The sequence below is a fragment of the Molothrus aeneus genome, chromosome 5 (assembly GCF_037042795.1).
Source record: "Molothrus aeneus isolate 106 chromosome 5, BPBGC_Maene_1.0, whole genome shotgun sequence".
Classification (NCBI taxonomy): Eukaryota; Metazoa; Chordata; class Aves; order Passeriformes; family Icteridae; genus Molothrus; species Molothrus aeneus.
The window spans coordinates 26866802-26887665 of NC_089650.1; the positions used below are offsets into that span (position 1 = coordinate 26866802).

Here is a 20864-nt window from a genome sequence, read left to right on the forward strand (position 1 = left end):
CATAATTTAACATGTGCCCCTACACTTGCATTGGCCAATAAATCGATGCCTTATGAAGTTTGCTGTATGGGAATCATGGCACTATGAAAACGTGCAAACTAGTGTTTCAATATTGTCAAAAGAACAGTGAAATCTGTCAGAAACCACAGGTGGTGAGTAAAATGCAGCTACACATGGTAAAGACATGGTAGTATGTTCCACCCATGACTAAAATAGTCCAAATACTGTCAGCATCTTGGAACACACTAAAATAGATGTGTTAGTAACTGAGAGCTGTAAGTGGCTTGCTTGCAAGTACAGATCATCCCATGGGTACTGTTTTATTTTCAACTACTAGACTATTAAACACTCAAACAGAAATTTTGCTAGTTTCTATAGCAAAAGCAGAAACTATCACCTCTGAAAAAAACCCCAAACCAATTCATACCAAACCATTTAGTCGGCATGTTGCCAGTTCCAGATGTTCAAAATCAAAACACAGTTCACAAAGAAACCTGGGACTAAAACAAAAGGAGAGATTCAGAAAACAATAGAAATATTTCCCTCCTTTTTTTCTTCATTTTGGAATTCATAAATGTTGCTTCTTTTTTACCCATGTACAGGAAGGATTGACAGTAAAATTTGTTACAAGTTGGCTAGAGTTTTCATTGCAGAATGAAGTGTAAATCTGGGGCTTTCTGAACACATCAGGGTGGGAATCACTGTGGAATAGCACCTAGGCATTGTTACACAGAAAAAGAAGAAGGAAGTGCATGCAAAACACCCCAAAGAAAAGAAAATTGAATGAGAAATGGTATTTAACCATTCCCAGAGAGCTTTTAACCCAACTGTTCCCTTCATGTAAAATATACTAAACACTAAGACTTCTAGAGCACAAACTGATGAGATATGCCAGCTGATTGCTGAAATCTAACAACACAACAGAAAAGTATTATTCTTTTCAGCTTGTTTCAGTACACTGATTACATTTATGCAAAATGAAAGAGTGTGAACAGTGAGACTGAGAACAGTCCAACTCATGATAGAGTAGAACCTGTTAAGAGAACTTCGTTCAACCTTCTTCTTTCCAGGTAATGCCAAGGTGCTCCCCTTAGCCTCTCTGAATATACCACATGTCTCAGTCCATGTCTTACTGCAGTCTGCCACTGCCTAAAAGAGTGATACAGAAAAAGTGCCCAGTGTCAGGATGCACGGTAAAAGGGAATGGTGGCAAAGAGAAAGTTCCAGAAGGAGAAATTTCAGCTGGACATATAAAAAATTCTTCACAGTGAGTTCATAAAGTACTGTCACAGATTGCCCAAGAAAGCTGTGGACTCTGTGTCCTCAGAAATTTTCATTACGTGCATGGGACAGATTTGTCTTTGAAGCTAGTCTTAGTTTTAGAAGGAGGTTGAACTAAACAACCTTCAGATGTTTCTTCAAACTTATTTATAATTTCTGTCAATCTGTGATTCTAAGAATACTAGTAACCAATGGGGAAAAATATCAGTTTTACTAACCAGTTCTACAGCTGAAGAGTTTAGCATGAAATTCATGTGGAAAATTTCTTGTTTCAGGTTCCAGTCCATAATTCCAACTCCTATGATACTCACAAAACCTTAAATTAGCTGACATTTGGATATAGATTCCATAGGCAGGAACTGTGGAATCTTTCTTTTGATACCTTTGCTGGCTTGTGCCAATCTGCTCCCATCTTAACACTTGTGATTTACTGAGTAGTGGCAGTGAAATCAGAGATCCATCCCTTCTTACTCTCCCATGTGGGACAGCACTAACAAACATGCCAGCATCCTAATGGACAGGGTGCTCATGGAGGACATTTTGGTTATGATTTTTTTTCAGATTCTGATATTGGTTAAAAGGCTTTCCATCCATAAGAAAAAGAACTTAATTGTAGGCCTTAAGGCTTTCACACAGAAATAACTCTCTTTTCTACTTAGTCTGAAAAGTCCAGCATCAGTTGAAGTAAGAAAGAAAAGAGTGGTAGCTGCACTTTAGGACACTCACCTTGAAGGCAGAAAGGTCAGGTTCAAGTACCAGGGCAAATTATCACTTCATTATGTAAAGAAAAGCAGCTTTAGAGGCTGTAGGACTTTTTATCACGCTGTTCTGAAATAAGATTGTGATTATGGGCTAAAATGTACATATTGCTACTCTTTAGTGCTATAAACATGTTGCTTTGTGGGTGAAACCCCTTCTACTTGTTTTAAGAGGTGAATCATCTTCATTTTCATAATTTGAATTTTTAATCTACAGATCAAATAACACAATATTTTAACAAGGTTTGATTACTATAAAAATTTCTTTTTAAAAGTATAATTCTTCTAATTCTTCTTATGTGGCACATCTCTGCTACAGCTACCTTTTAATTCTGAAATTATTAAAGAGAAGCACAAAATAAATTCTAATTAAGAAGGAAGTGAAGAAATTAGGTAAATACATGAGAAGAGAAATATTATTTATGTTGTCTATATGACAATGTAGAAACAAAGAGATTTGGTCAAATGCACCTGACTTCTGAAGGAGAGGAAAGCTCCTGCACTGTGCAAAAAAAAAGCAGTTTTGTCTTTGCTCTGTGAATCACAGTGTGGGGCAATGCATACGAGTCTGTCATGGTATTTGGTCAACCTGAACAGAGCACATATTCAAATAACAGAGCACATATTCAAATAACTATGAAGACACTTTGGAACCCATTAAAAAATACTTGTAAAAATATATTTCCGTTGATGATAACACTTTCATTGAAACATGCAATATATTTCAGACAGAAGTACTGGAAGTCTTTATAAATTTCGTAAGTTATAAACCAATTTAATAATAAGCTGTCTTGAAGATACACAAGTCTATCAAAATTCCTAATGCCATCATCTTTCCAGCATCATGTCATGTGATTTTGCCATCCGTCTTATTACACACGCTGGTTTCTAAACTGCATGAACAAAAGTTTCCTGAACTTCACTTCTAGATTTCATCATTTTGCTGTCAAAAAAATAAACAGTAAGACCAGTAAGTTTTCAAAACTATGTGCAATGCTGCATTGATTTGAAGAAGAATTTGTGATTACCCGTGTATAAAAATGATTTTTTTTTTTTGTACAGGTTCTTAAGTTTGGATAAGAAGAACCATCCCCTGCAATATTATTATTCCCACCCTCAATTCAGAAGAAGGAAAGGTGTGTTGTTCCTAATGGAAATCACAGCCTTGAGCTGAGGTATGTATTACACAGAAAATGCAGAAGGGAGCTAGGCATTTACTGCTGGGATTCCCAGCTGCCACCATGAAGATCATGGAATAATCTAAGAAAAGGGCAGGTAGTGTTGAAGAACACCCCTTTGATTATTTAGGGTGATTTAGGTCATTATTTAGGGCTGTGGAGATCTGCATGGTGCTTGGACAGGGATGGGTGATGAATTCTCCCTGGAGCTGGGTTCCAGAGCTGTCTTCAGAGAAAAAGGTGGTGTCAGTTTGCATCAAAGTGCTGGGGGAATTGAGGAATTTCATCTACACAATAAAGACTTAGTTCAACATGTTCCATCTGAAAGGATAATCAGTGACTGGAGTAGTCATGGTGAGAGAGATTTGAGCTTGAAGTTGGGACTCTGGAAGAAAACTCAAGTGCTTTGGGAAATGCCAGATCTTGAAAGCGATGACTGATATCGTAATTTAAGAAAATAAAAATCACATAGTCTAATGTTTAATTTCAGTATTTCCCAAGAGTATCTGCATTAAAAATTAGAGCAAAAATTACTACAATTAATGGAAAATAAGAGCTGAGTTTTCATATAGGTTATGCCATTTGGCATTTCTTTCTAAATATTAAAAAAGCCCCTGAACCTTGAATTTGTCATGTGGCAAAATCACTGTAGCAGATCATTACTGTAAAGGGAACAAAATATTTTTTTCATTAAGTTGTGGGCATTCTCTTTTATGCAATGCTTGTCACTCATTTTAGAGGACAGAACTTTGTGTGAGTTTAAACTTCTTGAAATCTATTGTCTTACTGTGGGGATCTAAAATGAAGATGAATTAAAATATTTTTGGACTTCTTTAACAAAAGAAGAAAATAAGAAAACAGAAGTTAACATAAATTAAGGATAAGGACATAATTAAAGGATAGTAAAGCCAGTTTGTTTTCACTATCCTGACGTCATCTCAGAATATTTAATCCTTGATGGTCTATGGTTCAAAACTTCTACAGGTTTACAGAATGGGCATCAGATCACTAATTCATATTTTCATTTACCATTACTTGTCTGGAAAATATAAATTATCTAAATAGCTACATGTTGTCCCAGCAACTCAATATGTGTGTCACTGATAAATGCATGTTAGGTATTTTAATTTGAGATACAGTTAGCATTTTAAAAATAGAGTCCCAGGGTGGGATAGATTTGTTAGTGTTGAAGTTGTTGAAATCATGAAAAAAAGTAAAGTAAGAGATTGACAGTAACATTTTCATAGTAGTTAAAGTAAACCTAGCAAGCCAAGACAAATACCAGATTTTGGCATTGTGTCATGGAACCTTTTTGGTGTCACTGTGGTAAAGAGTTCAAACCAGAGAGAAAGTGAACAGAGTGCCAAAAAATTATTTAATGAAGCATATTCAGGAGACCAATATATTTCCCATAAAAGCTGAGCCCTTTTCCATAGTTGTTCTTTTCTGAAATGTGTTGCTCTGCAATGATCACTTTCAGCTAAGCTACTCAGTTCCCACTACAGTTTTGATAAGGGAGTGAAGTTGTGCAGAAAGTAAACTGCTAAAGTTTTGTTTCTAGACTTTTCGAATGGAATCTTATCTTCCTAAATCCTATATAAACAAGAGGTCAGGTGACATCTCCTTTTAACAAATCAAGCCAGTCAAACTGTTCCCCAGGGTTTCTTTAACCAATGTATTCTGATCTAAACTGAAAACTCCCCACGTAAACTCCCTATACTTCAGCTGCCTGCATATGCACAAAAAATGCTTAATTAAATAAGAAATGCAATTTCTTCCACTGTGAGGTCTAAGCATGTAATTCTAGACTTCTAGTAGAGGTGCAGCATTCCTGCTCTTAAGTCTGTTTTGTTTTAATTTCTTTTGTTCACTAGGAATGATGTAGAGTAAAATACATCCATAGGAGCAGGGTCTGGAACATCTGGGCTAGTCCTTTGATCTGTCGGCAGTGTCCCTTGGGCTAGCCTGAAGGGCTCAGTCATCTGCTTTCTTTTAGACTCTTTGATCTTGCTGACCTTTGGCTGTTTTTTAAAAGGAGCAGCAGATATTATTAATTGAGCTATATCACTGTCTGGTGGTCAGGGAACTGTTTGGAAATAGAAGTTTTGTCTCTTTGACTCTTGGTAAAACTCAGAGCAGCAATGCAGAAAGAGAGAGATCACTACATGCTTGTTATCAGAAGTGAAAGAGGCAGACTGAAGCCTGAGTAAAAGTCAGCAACCCCATGAAGGTGTCTGGAGCTACCATTAGGAATATAGGAGGAAGGATACACAAACTGGACTTACTGTCTTCAGCTTTTGAAGCACTACCTTCTCTCTAGTAACCATGAAGACATTCAAGAGCCTGTTTCAGATGAACTGATTGTCCTGTGGAGCAAGGCACATGGTTTTTAGTGAAGTACTGCCCAAATTGAGGCACCCTGGATTGCAGCCTTTGCTATATGGAGCAATGCACCGGGCTAATGAGTAAGCTCTGCTTGCAGTACACTCCTGGGTTGGCTGGTGATGAACTATACACATGCTTGATGCTTAACAGACCTGCTTCAAATTCAATCTTAGACATATGGCAGCCATTACTGAAAGAAAGCAATGCATTTTTTCACTGTCAGCAGCCCTGATGCTAAAACAGAACAGCTCCAAACAGCAGTCCCAGTTGTCCATTTCTCCTCCCAAAGGGTCTTTCTGGTCTGTCTTTTTTACTCTTCTAGTCTTTCCCAAGGTTGTGAGCTGTTTTAATTTCAAGCATGTATATCACTTCTCTCAAGGAGATGTTACTACCCCCTGCAATTGTTGATGCTCTTCACTTTTTTATACTTTTTTAATACAAATTCTCTTGATCAACAGTGTGGATTGAAAGGAGACACGTGCAGTAAAAATCCTGTAATAGCTTCAGACATCTTTCTCAAACTAGAACAAACCCACGAGTATCTCTTAGACATTATCTCCAAAATTCAGGGTGGGTATCCACAGTATTTTTACTGTAATATTTTTATCCACTTCCTTTTATTGTTGTGCAAATACCTTTCATACTGTTACTTTTTGAGAGATTGTTCATGGTCTCAGGAGCACTTTGAGTTTCACTGATATTTGCCTTTGATCACTCAGCTTCTCAAGTTAAAAATTACCTCATTAACACAAAATTCTTAGCTCTTACTGAAAGTAAGGTTCTGGAAAGAGTCTCAGGTTGGATCTGCAAAACAAAAAGTCTCCCAAACCATTAGTCATTTTTGAAAATCTTGGCCGTGGTCTTTTATTAGCCTGTAAAACTTTATCACCATAAAGTGCAACCTTTAAATAAGAAATATTTTACACCAGATGACAAAGGACTCAACACAACAAATGCATGAGATGTGCATAATCATGAAGGCTCCATGGGAAGAAGGCTTTCTGCAAAGCCTGCCTAGACACCCAGGCGATCATTGTCTCTACAGAGATATTTCAAAAATATTTGGGAGCGTGTAAGAAAATATGTATGACTGTCATAAACACTCTTGCTTCTTGATTTTGAAGACATTTCTTGTCATTTTTTTCTGCTTTGTTTTCATCATAAGAAATGGAAATTCACATTATTGAGAAAGTCTTAGAAAATATATTTTGCTATATTCTTCTCCTAGTGAAGGACTCTTCCTTTGAATGGAAATGTGTGTTTGGTAAGGACCAAATATCTGGCCTCAAAATCCACAAAGGGCAGATTGTGACCCTTTGCTGAACAATATTTCATACAAATAGTACCACTGCCTGCCACAAGGTAAACAGCAAGTCCCTTTGCCAGGGACTTCTGTGATAACATAATGAGTATCTGGACATAATTAGCAGGTAAAAATAGCAAGTAAATTCAGACCACCATGAAGCAAAAGATAAATTAATCTTTTTTGTTGTTGCTCAATGTAAACATCTGGCAAGATGCATTTAGGTGTGTGACAGCAGATACCAGCCATGAGGACTTGCAATTTCAGTACAACATTCGGGATGGACTCGGCTCTTTTTTTAGTGGCAAAGAGGCTTCCACATTCCCTCTTCACACTTTGTGAAGATTTAGCACAAAAACAAAGCAGTTTTATACTGCACTGCTTGCTGTTTACAAGAATCATAGATGCACTTTTCATGGTGAAGCCTCCTTAAATGGAGGACATTTGGACATACAACTATTTTAAATTTCACACAGTGATGCCTCTGCCCCTCCCCATCTCCCTTGGATGGACTCCATCTGAGAAGCATCCTTGTCACTAATGTGGGGTACCAGCTCTGCTGCAGGAGGTACAAGTCTTAAACATTTTAAGTTATAGGTGTTCAAAGTGAAATCCACAATGAAAATTGGGGTTTTTTATGGCTTTTGTCCTATAATTAGTACATCTGCTTAAAATTAGAACCTTTGTTTAAGGCATAGATGCAAATTAATTTAATCTAATTTAAATTATTAAAATATTTAGTACGCATGAAGGAATCAGTTTTATACCTGCTTTGTAAGAAATCTCTGATAATCTTTAAAAGGTGTTGAATGGCCTGGAGTGATAGCAGAGTGAAACACTTAAGCACTTGTTTTATTTTTAAGTGCATAAAAATGCAAAAATTACTGATGGTAAGGATGGATTTTTCACAAACAAGAAACATGGTGGCACAAACATAACTAAAGAAAAAAATTTATGATGTGTTTAACATTATAGCCTTACTGAAGTCAGTGAAAGCTGCCCATGTTTTTAAGGTTTGCTTTCCTTTTTTTGACTACTTTTGGTCTTTTCTGCTTCTAAACTTCTTTTGACACATTCTGAGTTTAAGAAGCAAGGGATTAAAAACTATGAAATAGGTTGTTATAGGTTTGATGGTTAAAATCAAACAGATGAAACTGATAATTATTAAAATAATTATGCAAGTAAGTTTTAAAACTAATATAAATCATTTAAAGGACTAGTATATATTATATGTTTTCAATATTTTCCATTAACTTTTCCCTTAAAATATTTATGTCATTGTTCTGGCTTTGAACATGAATAGTTTTTCTGATATGAAGTTGTTACTTTAAGTTTGGTCTAAAAAGGAAAACAAAATCTTCCAAAATACTTAATGTGAGAAATATGTGGCTATCTTTGGAGAGTAAGTTGGCTGCAAAGAGTTTGCTTTAGATCAATGATGAAAGAAAATTGCAAGAGACACTGAGGAATATTATAACTTTGTAGAAATACATGTAAATATCTCTCTGAACAAAAAGGAAAAGGTAAGATTTAATCTTTAAAGAACTGAAAATATTAAAAAAAATCTTAGCAAATGCATTTGCTCTCTTCTTCTCCTAATCAAGAATTTTTTCTTTAAATGGCATGACAGCATCTGCATTTAATAAAAATCAAATAAAATATTTCCGTAGAAACAGATGGCACTGGTTTTAATCCTTTGTGGCCAAGTCAGGTATTATGAGAATGAGTTATGATGTAAGTCAGCTTTGCGTGTAAAGTATCTTCTAACAAAAATCTTGAATAAATGTACACTTTGGGCTACCTGTTTCATCTAGACCAGCTCCCCTCATCTGATAGAACATAAAAAATCAAATGCCTTCAGCTCAGTGGCTGGTTGATATTAAGGCCAGGCTTTTCTTCTTTCCCTGCCTAGGTGCTGAGGTGCCTGAGCAGTTTCAGGGGTTAAAAGCTGTAAGCACTGATGCGTATATATGAGGCTGTATTCCTAGAACACGGCTTGTAGCCCGACTCAAGCTATTACAGTCTAACAACAGGGACCAATAGAAAGAGAAGAAGATCCAAGAAAGCTGAGGTAAGCCCAAACTCTGAAACAATGTCAAACTAGAAGCAATAGCTAATAAGGTGTGCATGGAAATACATCTGGGAATACTAGTATGTACTTCCAGTTTTATATGCTGCTAATTCTTAGGAGGACAGGAAACAAACACAGGGGTTAGCAGCCAAAAGCGGTGAATTTACAGTGATTTCTAACTGGCTTCAGATAGCTCCAGGAACTTGACTAACAAGGTAAACAGCTTTATATTTCTTTTTTAAAGAGTTATTAAGGTTATGAATATTTACAGAGTAAGAAGGTAGCAAATTCACTGTGTGAAATAGAAATGTTATTCTTTAAAAATACTTTATTTGTCCCTTTCTTTGGAACACTTCCAGATAGCAGTTTCTGAGGCTGGAAAAGCTATAGGATTTTGCACTTGTTACTGCTAATAACGATGTTGAAAACTATTAAATTACTACATATCATATGCAGCAACTGAACTGAGCTCTTAACCTTACTGATGCATTAATCCTATGAGAGAACTTACTTTTATTTAAATACTATTTTTGTCGCAGCTAACCTCCCATTTTTGACCAGAAATTTCAGCTATCAGTCTTTTGCCTCTACATTGCAAAATGCTTGTTAATCTTCATGAGCCAGTGAGCAAGATAACAGAGGTTGTACGGCACTGTTTTTGTGCTACACAAATATTTCCTTTCTGAGTAAATTATCAGTGATAATTTTTTTCATAATTATAATTGTGGAAGAGGCTAAAAAAAGCATATAATTAAGTAGGAAAAATAGTTAAAATATGCATAAAGCTATATGAACAGTTAGGTCAGGATTTACTTATTGTGGATATAATTTGTTTAGGGCTTTTTTTTGTGTCATTTAGAGCAGATATTTGTTTTGCCTGTTTGCTTTAGGGAAGGAAATTTGTAACTTTGGATATGAGAGAATGAGTGAGGCAGGGAATAGATTAGTCAAACATATTCCCTCCAAGCTTTTAAGAACATGCCCAACAAACAGCTGTTAAAACACTATTTGATCTTCCACTTTTCAATGAAGACAAAAGACCCTGGAAAATCTGATCCAGATGTCATTATAATTTAAGAGAGAGCAAAAACAGAAAAGAGGGGATGATTAATTTTAAAAGGAGGAACACTGAGTACTATAGTATTTATATCATCATGGTAATGATATCTTTTCTGAAAATTAACCATTATATAATGTAGATTATAGGTCTGTACAGGAAAACTTACACAAATGTAAAAGAGGTACTGATTAATTGTCTAAAAATTATCCATATTTCCATATTTTTTAAGTGATACTTGCATGAACATCAGTCAAACTGGGAGCCAATGTGGAGTCTAAGCTGAATCAGGGATATGCTTATCAATATATAGCACAGAATTGTTTATACCTTTTAAAATACTTTTTAGTTTTTCCTTAACAGGCCATGGATACCATCCTAGAGGAAAGAATCTGGCTGTTTATAAAGGAAATATTATTTTATATGCAAAATTGTATTGTTAATCTAGTATGCTACTAGGGAGTTTTATTGAGAAACAGCTAATTGTTTTTTTCCCCTTCCAAGGCAAACACCATGATTTTAAAAGTCTATACAAGCCTTTTGCTCTTATTCTTGGTCAATTCTGTGTGGACTCGAACTGTGAGACAAGTTTATGATGATCTGGATCCTGGCCACTGGTCTCACTATACTTCTGAGTGTCCACAGGAGTGCTTTTGTCCTCCTAGTTTCCCCAACGCATTATACTGTGATAACAAAGGACTTAAAGAAATACCTCCAATTCCAGCCAGAATTTGGTACCTCTATCTTCAAAACAATCAAATTGAAACTATTTCAGAGAAGCCTTTTGCAAATGCCACTCATCTGAGATGGATAAATCTGAACAAGAATAAGATCACAAACAGTGGGATTGAGAATGGTGTGCTGAGCAAGCTGAAAAGGCTGCTTTACTTATTCCTTGAAGATAATGAGTTGGAAGAGGTGCCTGCTCCATTACCAGTGGGTCTGGAACAGCTAAGACTAGCTAGAAACAAAATCTCCAAAATCCCAGAAGGAGTCTTCAGCCACTTGGAAAACCTTACTATGTTAGACCTGCACCAGAACAGTTTGTTGGACAGCGCTCTTCAAAGTGACACCTTCCAAGGACTCAACAACCTCATGCAGCTCAACATCGCAAAAAATTCACTCAAGAAAATGCCTTTAAGCATTCCAGCTAATACACTGCAGCTATTTTTGGACAACAACTCCATCGAAGTTATACCAGAAAACTACTTCAGTGCAATACCCAAAGTGACTTTCCTTAGGCTGAACTACAATAAACTATCTGATGATGGTATCCCTCCAAATGGGTTTAATGTTTCATCTATTCTAGACCTACAGCTGTCTCACAATCAGCTCACTAAAATTCCACCAATCAATGCTCATCTTGAGCACCTTCATCTTGATCACAACAAAATCAAAAGTAAGTGTGTATTACCAGAGTGAAACCCTTCAAAACCATCTCCATTTTAAATGTCTACTTAACTATAAAAATGGTATTTGAGATAAAGTGATTAAAATCATGGAATCATTGAATAATTTGGGAAGGAAGGGACTTCTAGAGGTCCCTTTATTCCACCCTTCCTGCAATAAGCAGGGACATTTGATGAGGTTTCTGAGAGCCCTGTCCAGCCTGACCTTGAAATTTGCCAGGCATGGGGCATCCACTACCTCTCTGAGCAAACTGTGTTTGTGTTTTACTATTTTACAGCATATTTGTTCCATTAAGGTTTATGTCCTTAAAAGTTTTCCATGAGGTTTTCTGAGACGAGGTTTTCTGTACCCAAGGCAACAGAAGCCTGCTGGTTTTAAGTTTCATTTCCAGGACTGTTTCCAAATTCATCCAGGTATAGAGGGGGTGTGGTGGGTAGGAATATTCCATACTCTATATAATGAAAGTATCTAATCAGTAAGTACTTCATTTCATGCCAAAAGCCAAAATAACAATGATGACTTTTTATTCACCACTGCACAGAAGGAAGCCAAGTTTCTATATTTATCTTCTCATCATGATGATTTAATTGAATACATGGTCCTTTACCAGTTCTTTATGCCACTGTAGTCCAAAAATATACTAAAAATAATGGTTAGGCTTTTGCACAAAACAAGGACCTATGAAATGAAGATACTTCTTGATAATTTATATTTATTCATTGCATTTGGCAAAATAAAGATGTGAAATCATTTAAATAAATTAAAAATGTGTATAACTGGCACATATTTTTGTGGTCTGAAAGAATTCTATCTGTTAATTAGAGTTAAAGCTTATGACAGATGTTGTTTCTGAACATATTTCCCCCTGGTTACTAAGAGATTTATTTTAATTGCTTCACTGCAAGGCTTCAGGTGCAGACTTTATTCTCTCACTTCAAGTGAACACAAAATTGAAATCAATGGAATGTAGCCCGTCCAGTTTAAGAACAGTTTTGTGTCTAGGTAGTATTTAAAGAGCTGTCCAGTCCTCTTCCTTCCCTGAAAAAGTTTGACAAAGCTTAAGACCATGAAAATTAACTTTTGTAGTATGTACAAAATCAAATCTCACGTTCCAATGACACATAACCTGTGATGAACTGAATACTGATGCTTTTCCACAAATCTTGTATTCCTTAGTGCCTTTACCACTTTTCAAAAGTCATTGTCAACTTAAGCACAAGTTGGCTTGTGGCTGACTTTAGCCAAAAAAAGAAAAAAAAAGGGAATTATTAGTAACTGAATATAAAATAGTTGCAACCTGATGCCTTAAATGAAACTTGGGTATCATGTAAGGATGTTTTACCACATAGAATAATTGTTCAAGAAGTAAGGGATAATGATATAGTCTCCATGAGACTTTGCTCTGATAGATAATATCTTAAAGGGCCTTTAGAATTGCAAACCAGGAATGTAATTCCATCAGGCCAGAGTAGTAAGAGCTGACACTAATTCTGCAGATTGGTTTTGTCTTCTTAAGCCCAGATCAGACATTATTTTAAGATAATCAATGTGAAAGGTTTGAAAGAAAAACAGGTGTAAAGTCCTGATCTGGTTCTTTCACAAAAGAGTCCTGCTGAAGGTTTACTTTTATGTGTGCAGTATGAGCCCTTTTTATAACATTAATTCTCAGGTATTCCTTCACAACTGCAAACCACTGCTTTATTTTCTCTTGGTGAATCATAGATACACTGTTGTCGTTGCAAGAGTTCAGACATCAGCATTTCTATGTAAATACCATTTGACTATGTTTTATCAATTCTTCATATAAGTGCATGGCCTTATTTCTCCAGAAACTGTTTATGAAGATGCAAGGCCTTCTTCTGAAGCCCAGGAAAGCCAACGATAGCCTCATCATTTGTCTCAGTGGAACAAGAATTTCACCCGTAATTCCATCCCTAAGGATCTCTATACACAGAGGAAAAAACTATTCTAATTCTGGAAGTAAAATCAACTTAAATCCAAAACTAATTATGGCTCCAACAGATTTGCAACACATTTGTTCTATGGCATTAAAAAACTCACATGCCAACATATTTACCTGGGAGATACACTTGTGAGGCTCTGGGGAATTGTTAAATAATGGAAAAGAGAATGTTAAAGTAAGCAAAGAGAAGGTATGAAATGATGTAACAAGTGAGCAAGGGTCAGCAGGTGGTATTATTACAGTGCTATCAAAGGGCAAATGAAAGGGAATAAACAGTACCCCTGGAAGAACACCAGGAGGACAAGATAGATACTCTGAGCTAATATTATTCCACATTTAGAGAAAGGGAGAAATCCCTGGGCCATGTATCTAAATTTTGTTCCTTAATTGTAAGTTTTACTGGGAAAAGATCTTCTGCATTTCTTCAGCAGACATACACTATTAGCCATTAATGAGAACTTTGGCAGTTTTTACTTACAGCAGCTCTAGGTTTCATGTTTAAATATTCAAGGACATAACAATTCTGTTGACAAGTGGTGGAATTCATCTTCTTTGAATAAACTATCTTAGATTTTTTTATCTAATTTGCAGTAGTCATACAGACCTACTCAATGGAAAAGGATACACAATTGTATAGAGAAATTCATCCCATCTTAAGGAGCTGCCAGTCCCCTTTTGGAAGTATTCATCTCTCTCTAGAGTTTATACAGAGAGTCTAAATGGTTTACTTAGGCTGCCACAACTTCTAAATGGATCATGGCAAGGTGAATTGTACCTCTGGAAGGAATAATCTGTTGCTCATACTTAAACAAAATTCAGCCATATATCCATGAAGAGTATTGAAAGAGAGAAAAAATAGACAGGCTTTTACTCCCCTGATAGTTTGGGTAGGATTTACTGTTTATGGGAAGAGAACAATAAAACCCAAACCGATTCATACCACACATCATCAGGAAATAACTTCTTCCTAGGTGGCCTGTGGTTAGATAACTGCTGCCTCACTTCAAGCCTGGAGTAATTACCCAGTAAAAATGAGTGCAGTGAGATAGTTTTTAGTCAGAGAAGACAGACATTTAGGATACACTTGAAGCCATCTTGTCTCTATGACCAGTAGTGCTGATAAAACAAAGCAGATATTTTCTGCTAGATAGTGTTGATTCACCCAAAACTTTAAATAGCTGCCTTAATGAAAATTCTTAAGCTTTCTGTGTTGTAAATTCACACATAAAGATAAGCTGTAGCTTGTTTCTTCCAAAAATACCAAAAGCTCTGCCAACATGAATCAGATTTCACAAGATAAACAAAACAATTTGCTATCACGGATATAACAAAAGCTTTGGGCCTTGGCCAACTGGATGTATTTATCTAGTTTCCATGACAAAGATAGAGTCCACTTCCAAGATGTTGCAAACATCTGGGCAGTTTTTCAAAATAGAGTGGAGGGGAAAAAAAAAAGTTATAGGGAAAAAAAAAGTAAGTTATGTTGTTATTTTTACTTCATAACATTTCTCTGATTTTGAAGATTGTAGTCAGAAGATTTGTGCATGGTATCATTACTAAATATAAAGGGAGAAATTTTTTTCTTATCTCTTTGTTAGTAAAGAAATTTGTTCAAAAAATCTGTTACATACACATTCTCCAGTCACTTTTTTTTCAGTCAGTATGGGGCCAAGATCTTCAAGCAGTTAGATCAATCAAAGAATATCATAATTTGGTTGAAGGAATTTGGCATCTTTGATAAACAAACACCACTTCAGTGTTTTCTAGAGGCCATTTTGAGGCTTCCTAATTATTTAACAACTAAAACCAAAATATTTTAAAAAAAGCATTTTAGCCAAGTGACAGTGCAGAAGTAACCTAGAGGAGACAAAAAGCCCAAGCTATTCAACACTTCAGAATATGGGTAATGATTGAAGCCATAGTTTCAAATTTTATCTGTACAGAAACAAATTATGCATGATGTATGCAGAATTGTAAGGATTTGTTAGCTTTCAGATTATGAAGAAAAATATCTCATTGCACAAGTTATAGTCTTGCAATTAGAACCAAAGCCACTTAATAATGTCAGAGAACAGAAAAGTACAGATGTTAAAAATTAAAAACACTACACAAAAAGTTCCTCTGATTCAATACTGCTATTGTTTTGAATGCAAGATCTTCATTAGGGAATATTATCAGCCTAAAATTAATGTACTGTCATTGAAATAAGATGTTCAAAACCCCTCAGAAGTAATCTTGCCCTGCTCACTCAGAATGTAAAGAGCTATTTCTCAGTGCTTACCACATAGTTGTATAACTTATCCCCTTTGTCCAAGGATAAATTATGCATCTAATGGCCTTTTTTCATCATTGCACCGCAGTAAATATGTAATTCACTGATCCAGATCACATTATATGAAGATGCTTGTTTTCAATCAACAAAGTATTTAAAGGGAAACAAAAGCAACAGTCTCCCATGCTAACATCAGTGGAAGTTTACTTTATTTGTGTCCCAGGTGAATTTTTTATCTTCACGAACTTTTCCCATGGAAATAACCTAACATGTTGATCTACACTTTCAGGTGTCAATGGTACTCAGATGTGCCCAGTTTCCATTGCCCTAGAAGAAGATTATGGTTATTATGGCAACATCCCTCGCCTCCGATACCTTCGTCTGGATGGAAATGAAATTCAGCCTCCAATCCCACTGGACATCATGATTTGTTTCCGACTACTTCAAGCTGTTGTCATATAAAGATATTGCAGTGTCACTCTTGTACCATGAGAGTGCTAAGATACAAGTTTTGCTGGAATGAAACTTGTTCTAATTCAAATCAAGAAGTAACAGCTTTATTTGACTTTATTTTTTTTCTTTGCTTGTATCTTTTCCACAACTGAAAAGGCTGTTCTTTCAGAAGGGATTTTGTATGGACCTGAAACATGTGCTTAACACCTTATCCTATAAATTCATAATGTGAATATATTGAAAAATCATTGGTGTAAGATCCCAAATATTCCAAAGAAAATCCTTACTTACTCCATCTTTCTTGTCAAATGTGACAATGGCTACCCTGCTAACATAATTCCTATAGACAAGTTATGTGTCTTCATTTCGTTATATAGTAACTAACACAATGAATTTGGGTGCACTTGACCAAATACATATGTTAATAAAATCATGAGCTGCATGATTACTAGTTAGCAGAACTGCCACTGACATTTCAGATAGTGACTCGTGGTGAACAACCACTTAACATGCAAATAACCCATCAACTGCTGTCATCCTTTGAAGACTAATACTTTTAAGGTGAAAAGTACATGAGGCTTAGCATCCAAAGTATACTGAATATATATCATTGTAGGGGTTCATTCAGTGAATTTCAGAATTGGAATAAACTGATCCAGCTCAAATCCAGGGATAAGAGAACATGAGATTACATCTCATGTTCTCTCAAAGTCCCAGTTTTCTGCTGTTTTATTCCATTTCTAGTTTTGACACCATTTCTTTCTGCAAACTTTGGGATCATCATTGAATATTTGGTTAATTTTAGTTTGCAGAGAGATACAACCACGAATAGGAATGATTAGATATTTCATGGACTAGGTACTTCATAAAAATTTGAATGGCTAGTTAATGTAATGGTGATGAAGAGAAAATTAAGAAATTCAGAGATACATCCCCTCCCAATTATTTGCTGAACTAGGAAAGCACTTGCATAGGGACTGTGCCATTTAAGCAAATACATTCAACTCAGAGTAGTATTCAGCTATCTGCTAACTCACACACATGCACACAATAATACTGAATTTTAGAGAAGTCCAGATTATTAGAACACAATACATTAACAATTCACTAACAACGGAGATATCAAATGGTAACTTTTAATGAAATATGGCTGATTCTATCAAATCTAGTTGATTTTTTTCTATTTTATCATATTGACTTTCAATAAATAACTTGAATATAAGAGTCAACTATTCACTGACAGAGTATTACTTTCTTATTTCTGCTAGCCAGCACAACAGACTATCCATCAGTCATTATTTTAGTCTTCTTGCATTTCTAGATAGAAGCAATTAGTTGCATCTATTGCTAACATTTAAAGACTGGCCTCAGCAGCAAGCATTTAAAGACTATGCACATGGTATTATTTTGCTTTGCTGTATTTTCTTAAAAGTAGATTTTTGAAAGTGTTGAGAACTGTAATTTCTGACAATCAATCCTTTTTATCTGAAAATCAGGCCTTATTCTGATCCAGAGAACTTGTGGAAACAACCTAGTATAGAAACCCAGCATAGTAATTCATAAATCTGATCACTAAACCATTTATTTTTGCTGTTCTTTTTATGTGATTACTGAGAAACTCCTGCCCTTCTAACAAAAGTATTTTCTGTACCTCTGTGTTCACCCTATATGAAAAAATACATATTTAAAAAGTCTTTACAATATGTATGCATGTTTAGTTATGTTCTTTACTCAATAATAGCATAGTAATTTATTTTTGGAAAAAGAATTATGTGACAATACTACTAATTAAATTATAACTAATTATGTTCTTGTACTTGGAAATTAATTTCTACTTTAAACAAACAACAAATACAGGTACTTCAAAGTGAATATTCACAGGCATACATGCACTTATTAATCTGTTTTACAGTTCTAATTGTACAGAAAGGATCTTGAAGATCCAGTAAAAAATTACCCTTTTAGGTACCATATACACATTGAAGAAAAGACTAAACCTTCCCAAAGAGATGTTAAGCTTAAATATGGCAAAGGTTGATATGTAAAATCATAAAGGGATACTAGAGCATCAAAGTATTCCACTTGCTCGATAGGGGCATTATGTGATGGAATCAAGAGCACAAGATGTGATGAAATAATTTTTAAGTCATTTTCACCAGCTGTACTGCTATTTTTCCAATTCAGTGTAATGTGGAAATCCTTATAAATCAGTCCTTCAAATAGTCAGTACTATCCTATGCAGGAATTCTAGAACACATGCAGATGGATGCTCAAGATTTGTTTCTGTCAAATCCCATTTAATCTGAGTGAAGTGAAAATTTCGTGATACATCCTTGGACAAACTTCTGTTGGGCTGAAGAGCTACTGCTGCCAAGTGCTCTATATTCTACACCTTGGGTGCAATGCTGTCAGACTCCACATCTGAGAATTACTTAATAAAGAGAAAATCTTAAGTATTCTCACTTAGGCTAATTTGTTCCATCTTGATTCTCTGTCCCTGGGCCAGCCCTATGAAGCAGAATAAAAACCAGTTATGTTGCTGCAGTGACCTTCACAAAATAAATCAATACTGATTGGGGGTTAAGCTTCTTTACTGCATGTACGTGGCCATTTGCAATAGTTTTAATATTCTTAAATGTCCTGGGAAAGTTGGTGAAATTTCCTTTCAGACTACAATAGCAGGCCTAAATTGCATTATTGTGTGGTACTAAACAATGTAGGCTTTTAGCCACTACACAGTCAGTTCATTCATTGTGCCAGAAGACTATAAAGGAATATGTAAAACCCATTGTCTTTTTCCTAATGTTGAGATCCAGTAATACAATGTAAAAAGCATCACTGTGCTTGAAATTCTGATGTTAATTCTTCCTAATCCAAGATTTCTCTAGGACTTCCCACAGTCTTTCTCTTGACTAAAAGTCTCTTCCATAATTGCATTTTTTTCCCCAAACTTGCTTACCCATTTAAACATGATGAGAGGCTCTATAGGGCACCACTCTGTTTGTGTAGTGATGCTCAGGAATAGCAATAACCACTTCAGGTCAAGTGTATGAAACAATATCCATAATTCACATCATGTTCTGCCCTAGTTAACTTACTATCTCACCCATTAGTGGAAGTGATATTGTTTCTAAGCCCTGTGCTTGCTCTAGCAGTGCTAGTTCTAGCAAATCTACACTTTAATGAATTCAAAATCTTTCCCAAAACAATTTTTTCTTATACTCCCTGCACTGCTGCCAACAGCCTGTATATTCTTCTTACTGGTTTTGTCTTGATTTCAGTAGCAGTGGGATGAGTCCAGAGGGGGGTCACTAAGTTAATCAGAAGGCTGGAACGCCTCTCCTGTGAAGACAGAGAGGGCTGTGGCTATTCAGCCTGCAGAAGAGAAGGCTTCAGAGAAGTTGTAGGTGCCCTATGCTTGGAAGTGTTCAAGGCCAGGTTGGATGAGGCTCTAAGCAACCTGGTGTAGTGGAAGGTTCCATGCCTATGACAGAGCTCTTGGAATTAGATGATCCTAAAGGTCTGTTCCAATCTCAATCACTTTATGATCCATTTGACCAAACTATCTGCCCATCAGCTTTATTTAATTTCTTCTGTGTTTTTTAGCTTAGGCATCATTATGCATGTGGTGTTAATATTTGTCCTGATGTCCTGCCCTTTCCTGGCACTTCAGCTCCATCTGGAATTCCCCAGGGAAAGGGTTGCCCTGACTGCACAAAGCCATGGCAGCAGAACAGCCCCACTACTCACAGTGCTCACACCTCCCACAGTGTCTCTGTGCAGACCCAGGCTGGTGCTGCCCTGTAGGTAGAGTATATCTGGAAATCTATTTCCAAGACTTTGTCTCCTCACTCCCAGTCTTTTTTGTATGAAAATTTATGAAGAAACTAGAATCACATCTTCCACAAAGAAAAGCTGTTCTTAATTAGGGACGGGGGCAATGAAAGTGACATATGGACTCAGCAGCTCTCAGTGAAGCTAGGTTTTTTCAATAATTTTTATTCATTAAAGTAGTCCATTACCATTTTTATGAAATCTTAGTGGATGCAGAAAAAAAAGCAAATATTTTCAGCCACAGGAAAGGAAAGGAAAGGAAAAAAAAATAATGTTCATGTTTCTTACTTAATATTCTTGTTGCTAGGATGTCCATGGAGCATGATGTGCCCTTTGCCAGTTACTGAAATCCTTGAATTTGTCTGAAATCATGCTCCCACTGCTAGGAAGCCTATTTTGAGGATGGTAATCTCCTTGTGATGCCCTACTTTGTTACAGGACTTCAAATAATCACCAATTCTCTCTCCTGGCAGTGAGGATAGCTTTCATGGTATTATAGGATCTAGGCTCAAGACCCTGTCTGAATCAGAAGCAGATTGAATTGGAGTGCAGATTTATTTTTTCTCTGAGGAGGCTGTTTTCAGCATCAGACTAGAGATGCTGAGATTCACTCTTTTGTGAATCCTAAGATTTGTTCCTTTCAATGACTGGAACTGCTTCTAATGAAGAAGACTGATAGCAAACCTTCTCAACTCTGCTTAGCAGCAGAATAGAAGTGTGTTACACTTAAAATTTGCCAAAAACAAGATGCCCAAATTTCCTTCCTCTGAATTGCTGACCAATTTGGGAAGAGAAAGCTGTGCATGAAGGTTTTCTCTAAAACTCTCCCTGTTTTGGATCTTTTAAAAAGCTAATTATATATGTGTTTATTTTGGTTTGGTGCAAGTTCTTTAACATTA

General features: G+C 36.0%; 1 protein-coding gene across 1 annotated transcript; it reads left to right on the forward strand.

Annotated features, from left to right (window-relative positions):
• Positions 1 to 10546: 10546 nt before the first annotated feature.
• On the forward strand, positions 10547 to 16140 carry KERA (keratocan). Its single transcript, XM_066550632.1, has 2 exons — positions 10547 to 11432; positions 15968 to 16140. Exons 1-2 carry the CDS (start codon positions 10547 to 10549, stop codon positions 16138 to 16140), a joined length of 1059 nt encoding a protein of 352 aa, XP_066406729.1.
• The last annotated feature ends 4724 nt before the right edge of the window (positions 16141 to 20864 follow it).

What these genes read in the sequence shown, in the direction of transcription:
- KERA (XM_066550632.1), top strand. Translation starts at nt 10,547, where the DNA reads ATGATTTTAAAAGTCTATACAAGCCTTTTGCTCTTATTCTTGGTCAAT. An exon ending in TGATCACAACAAAATCAAAA is followed by an intron (nt 11,433 to 15,967) that starts GTAAGTGTGTAT and finishes CTACACTTTCAG; the next exon opens with GTGTCAATGGTACTCAGATG.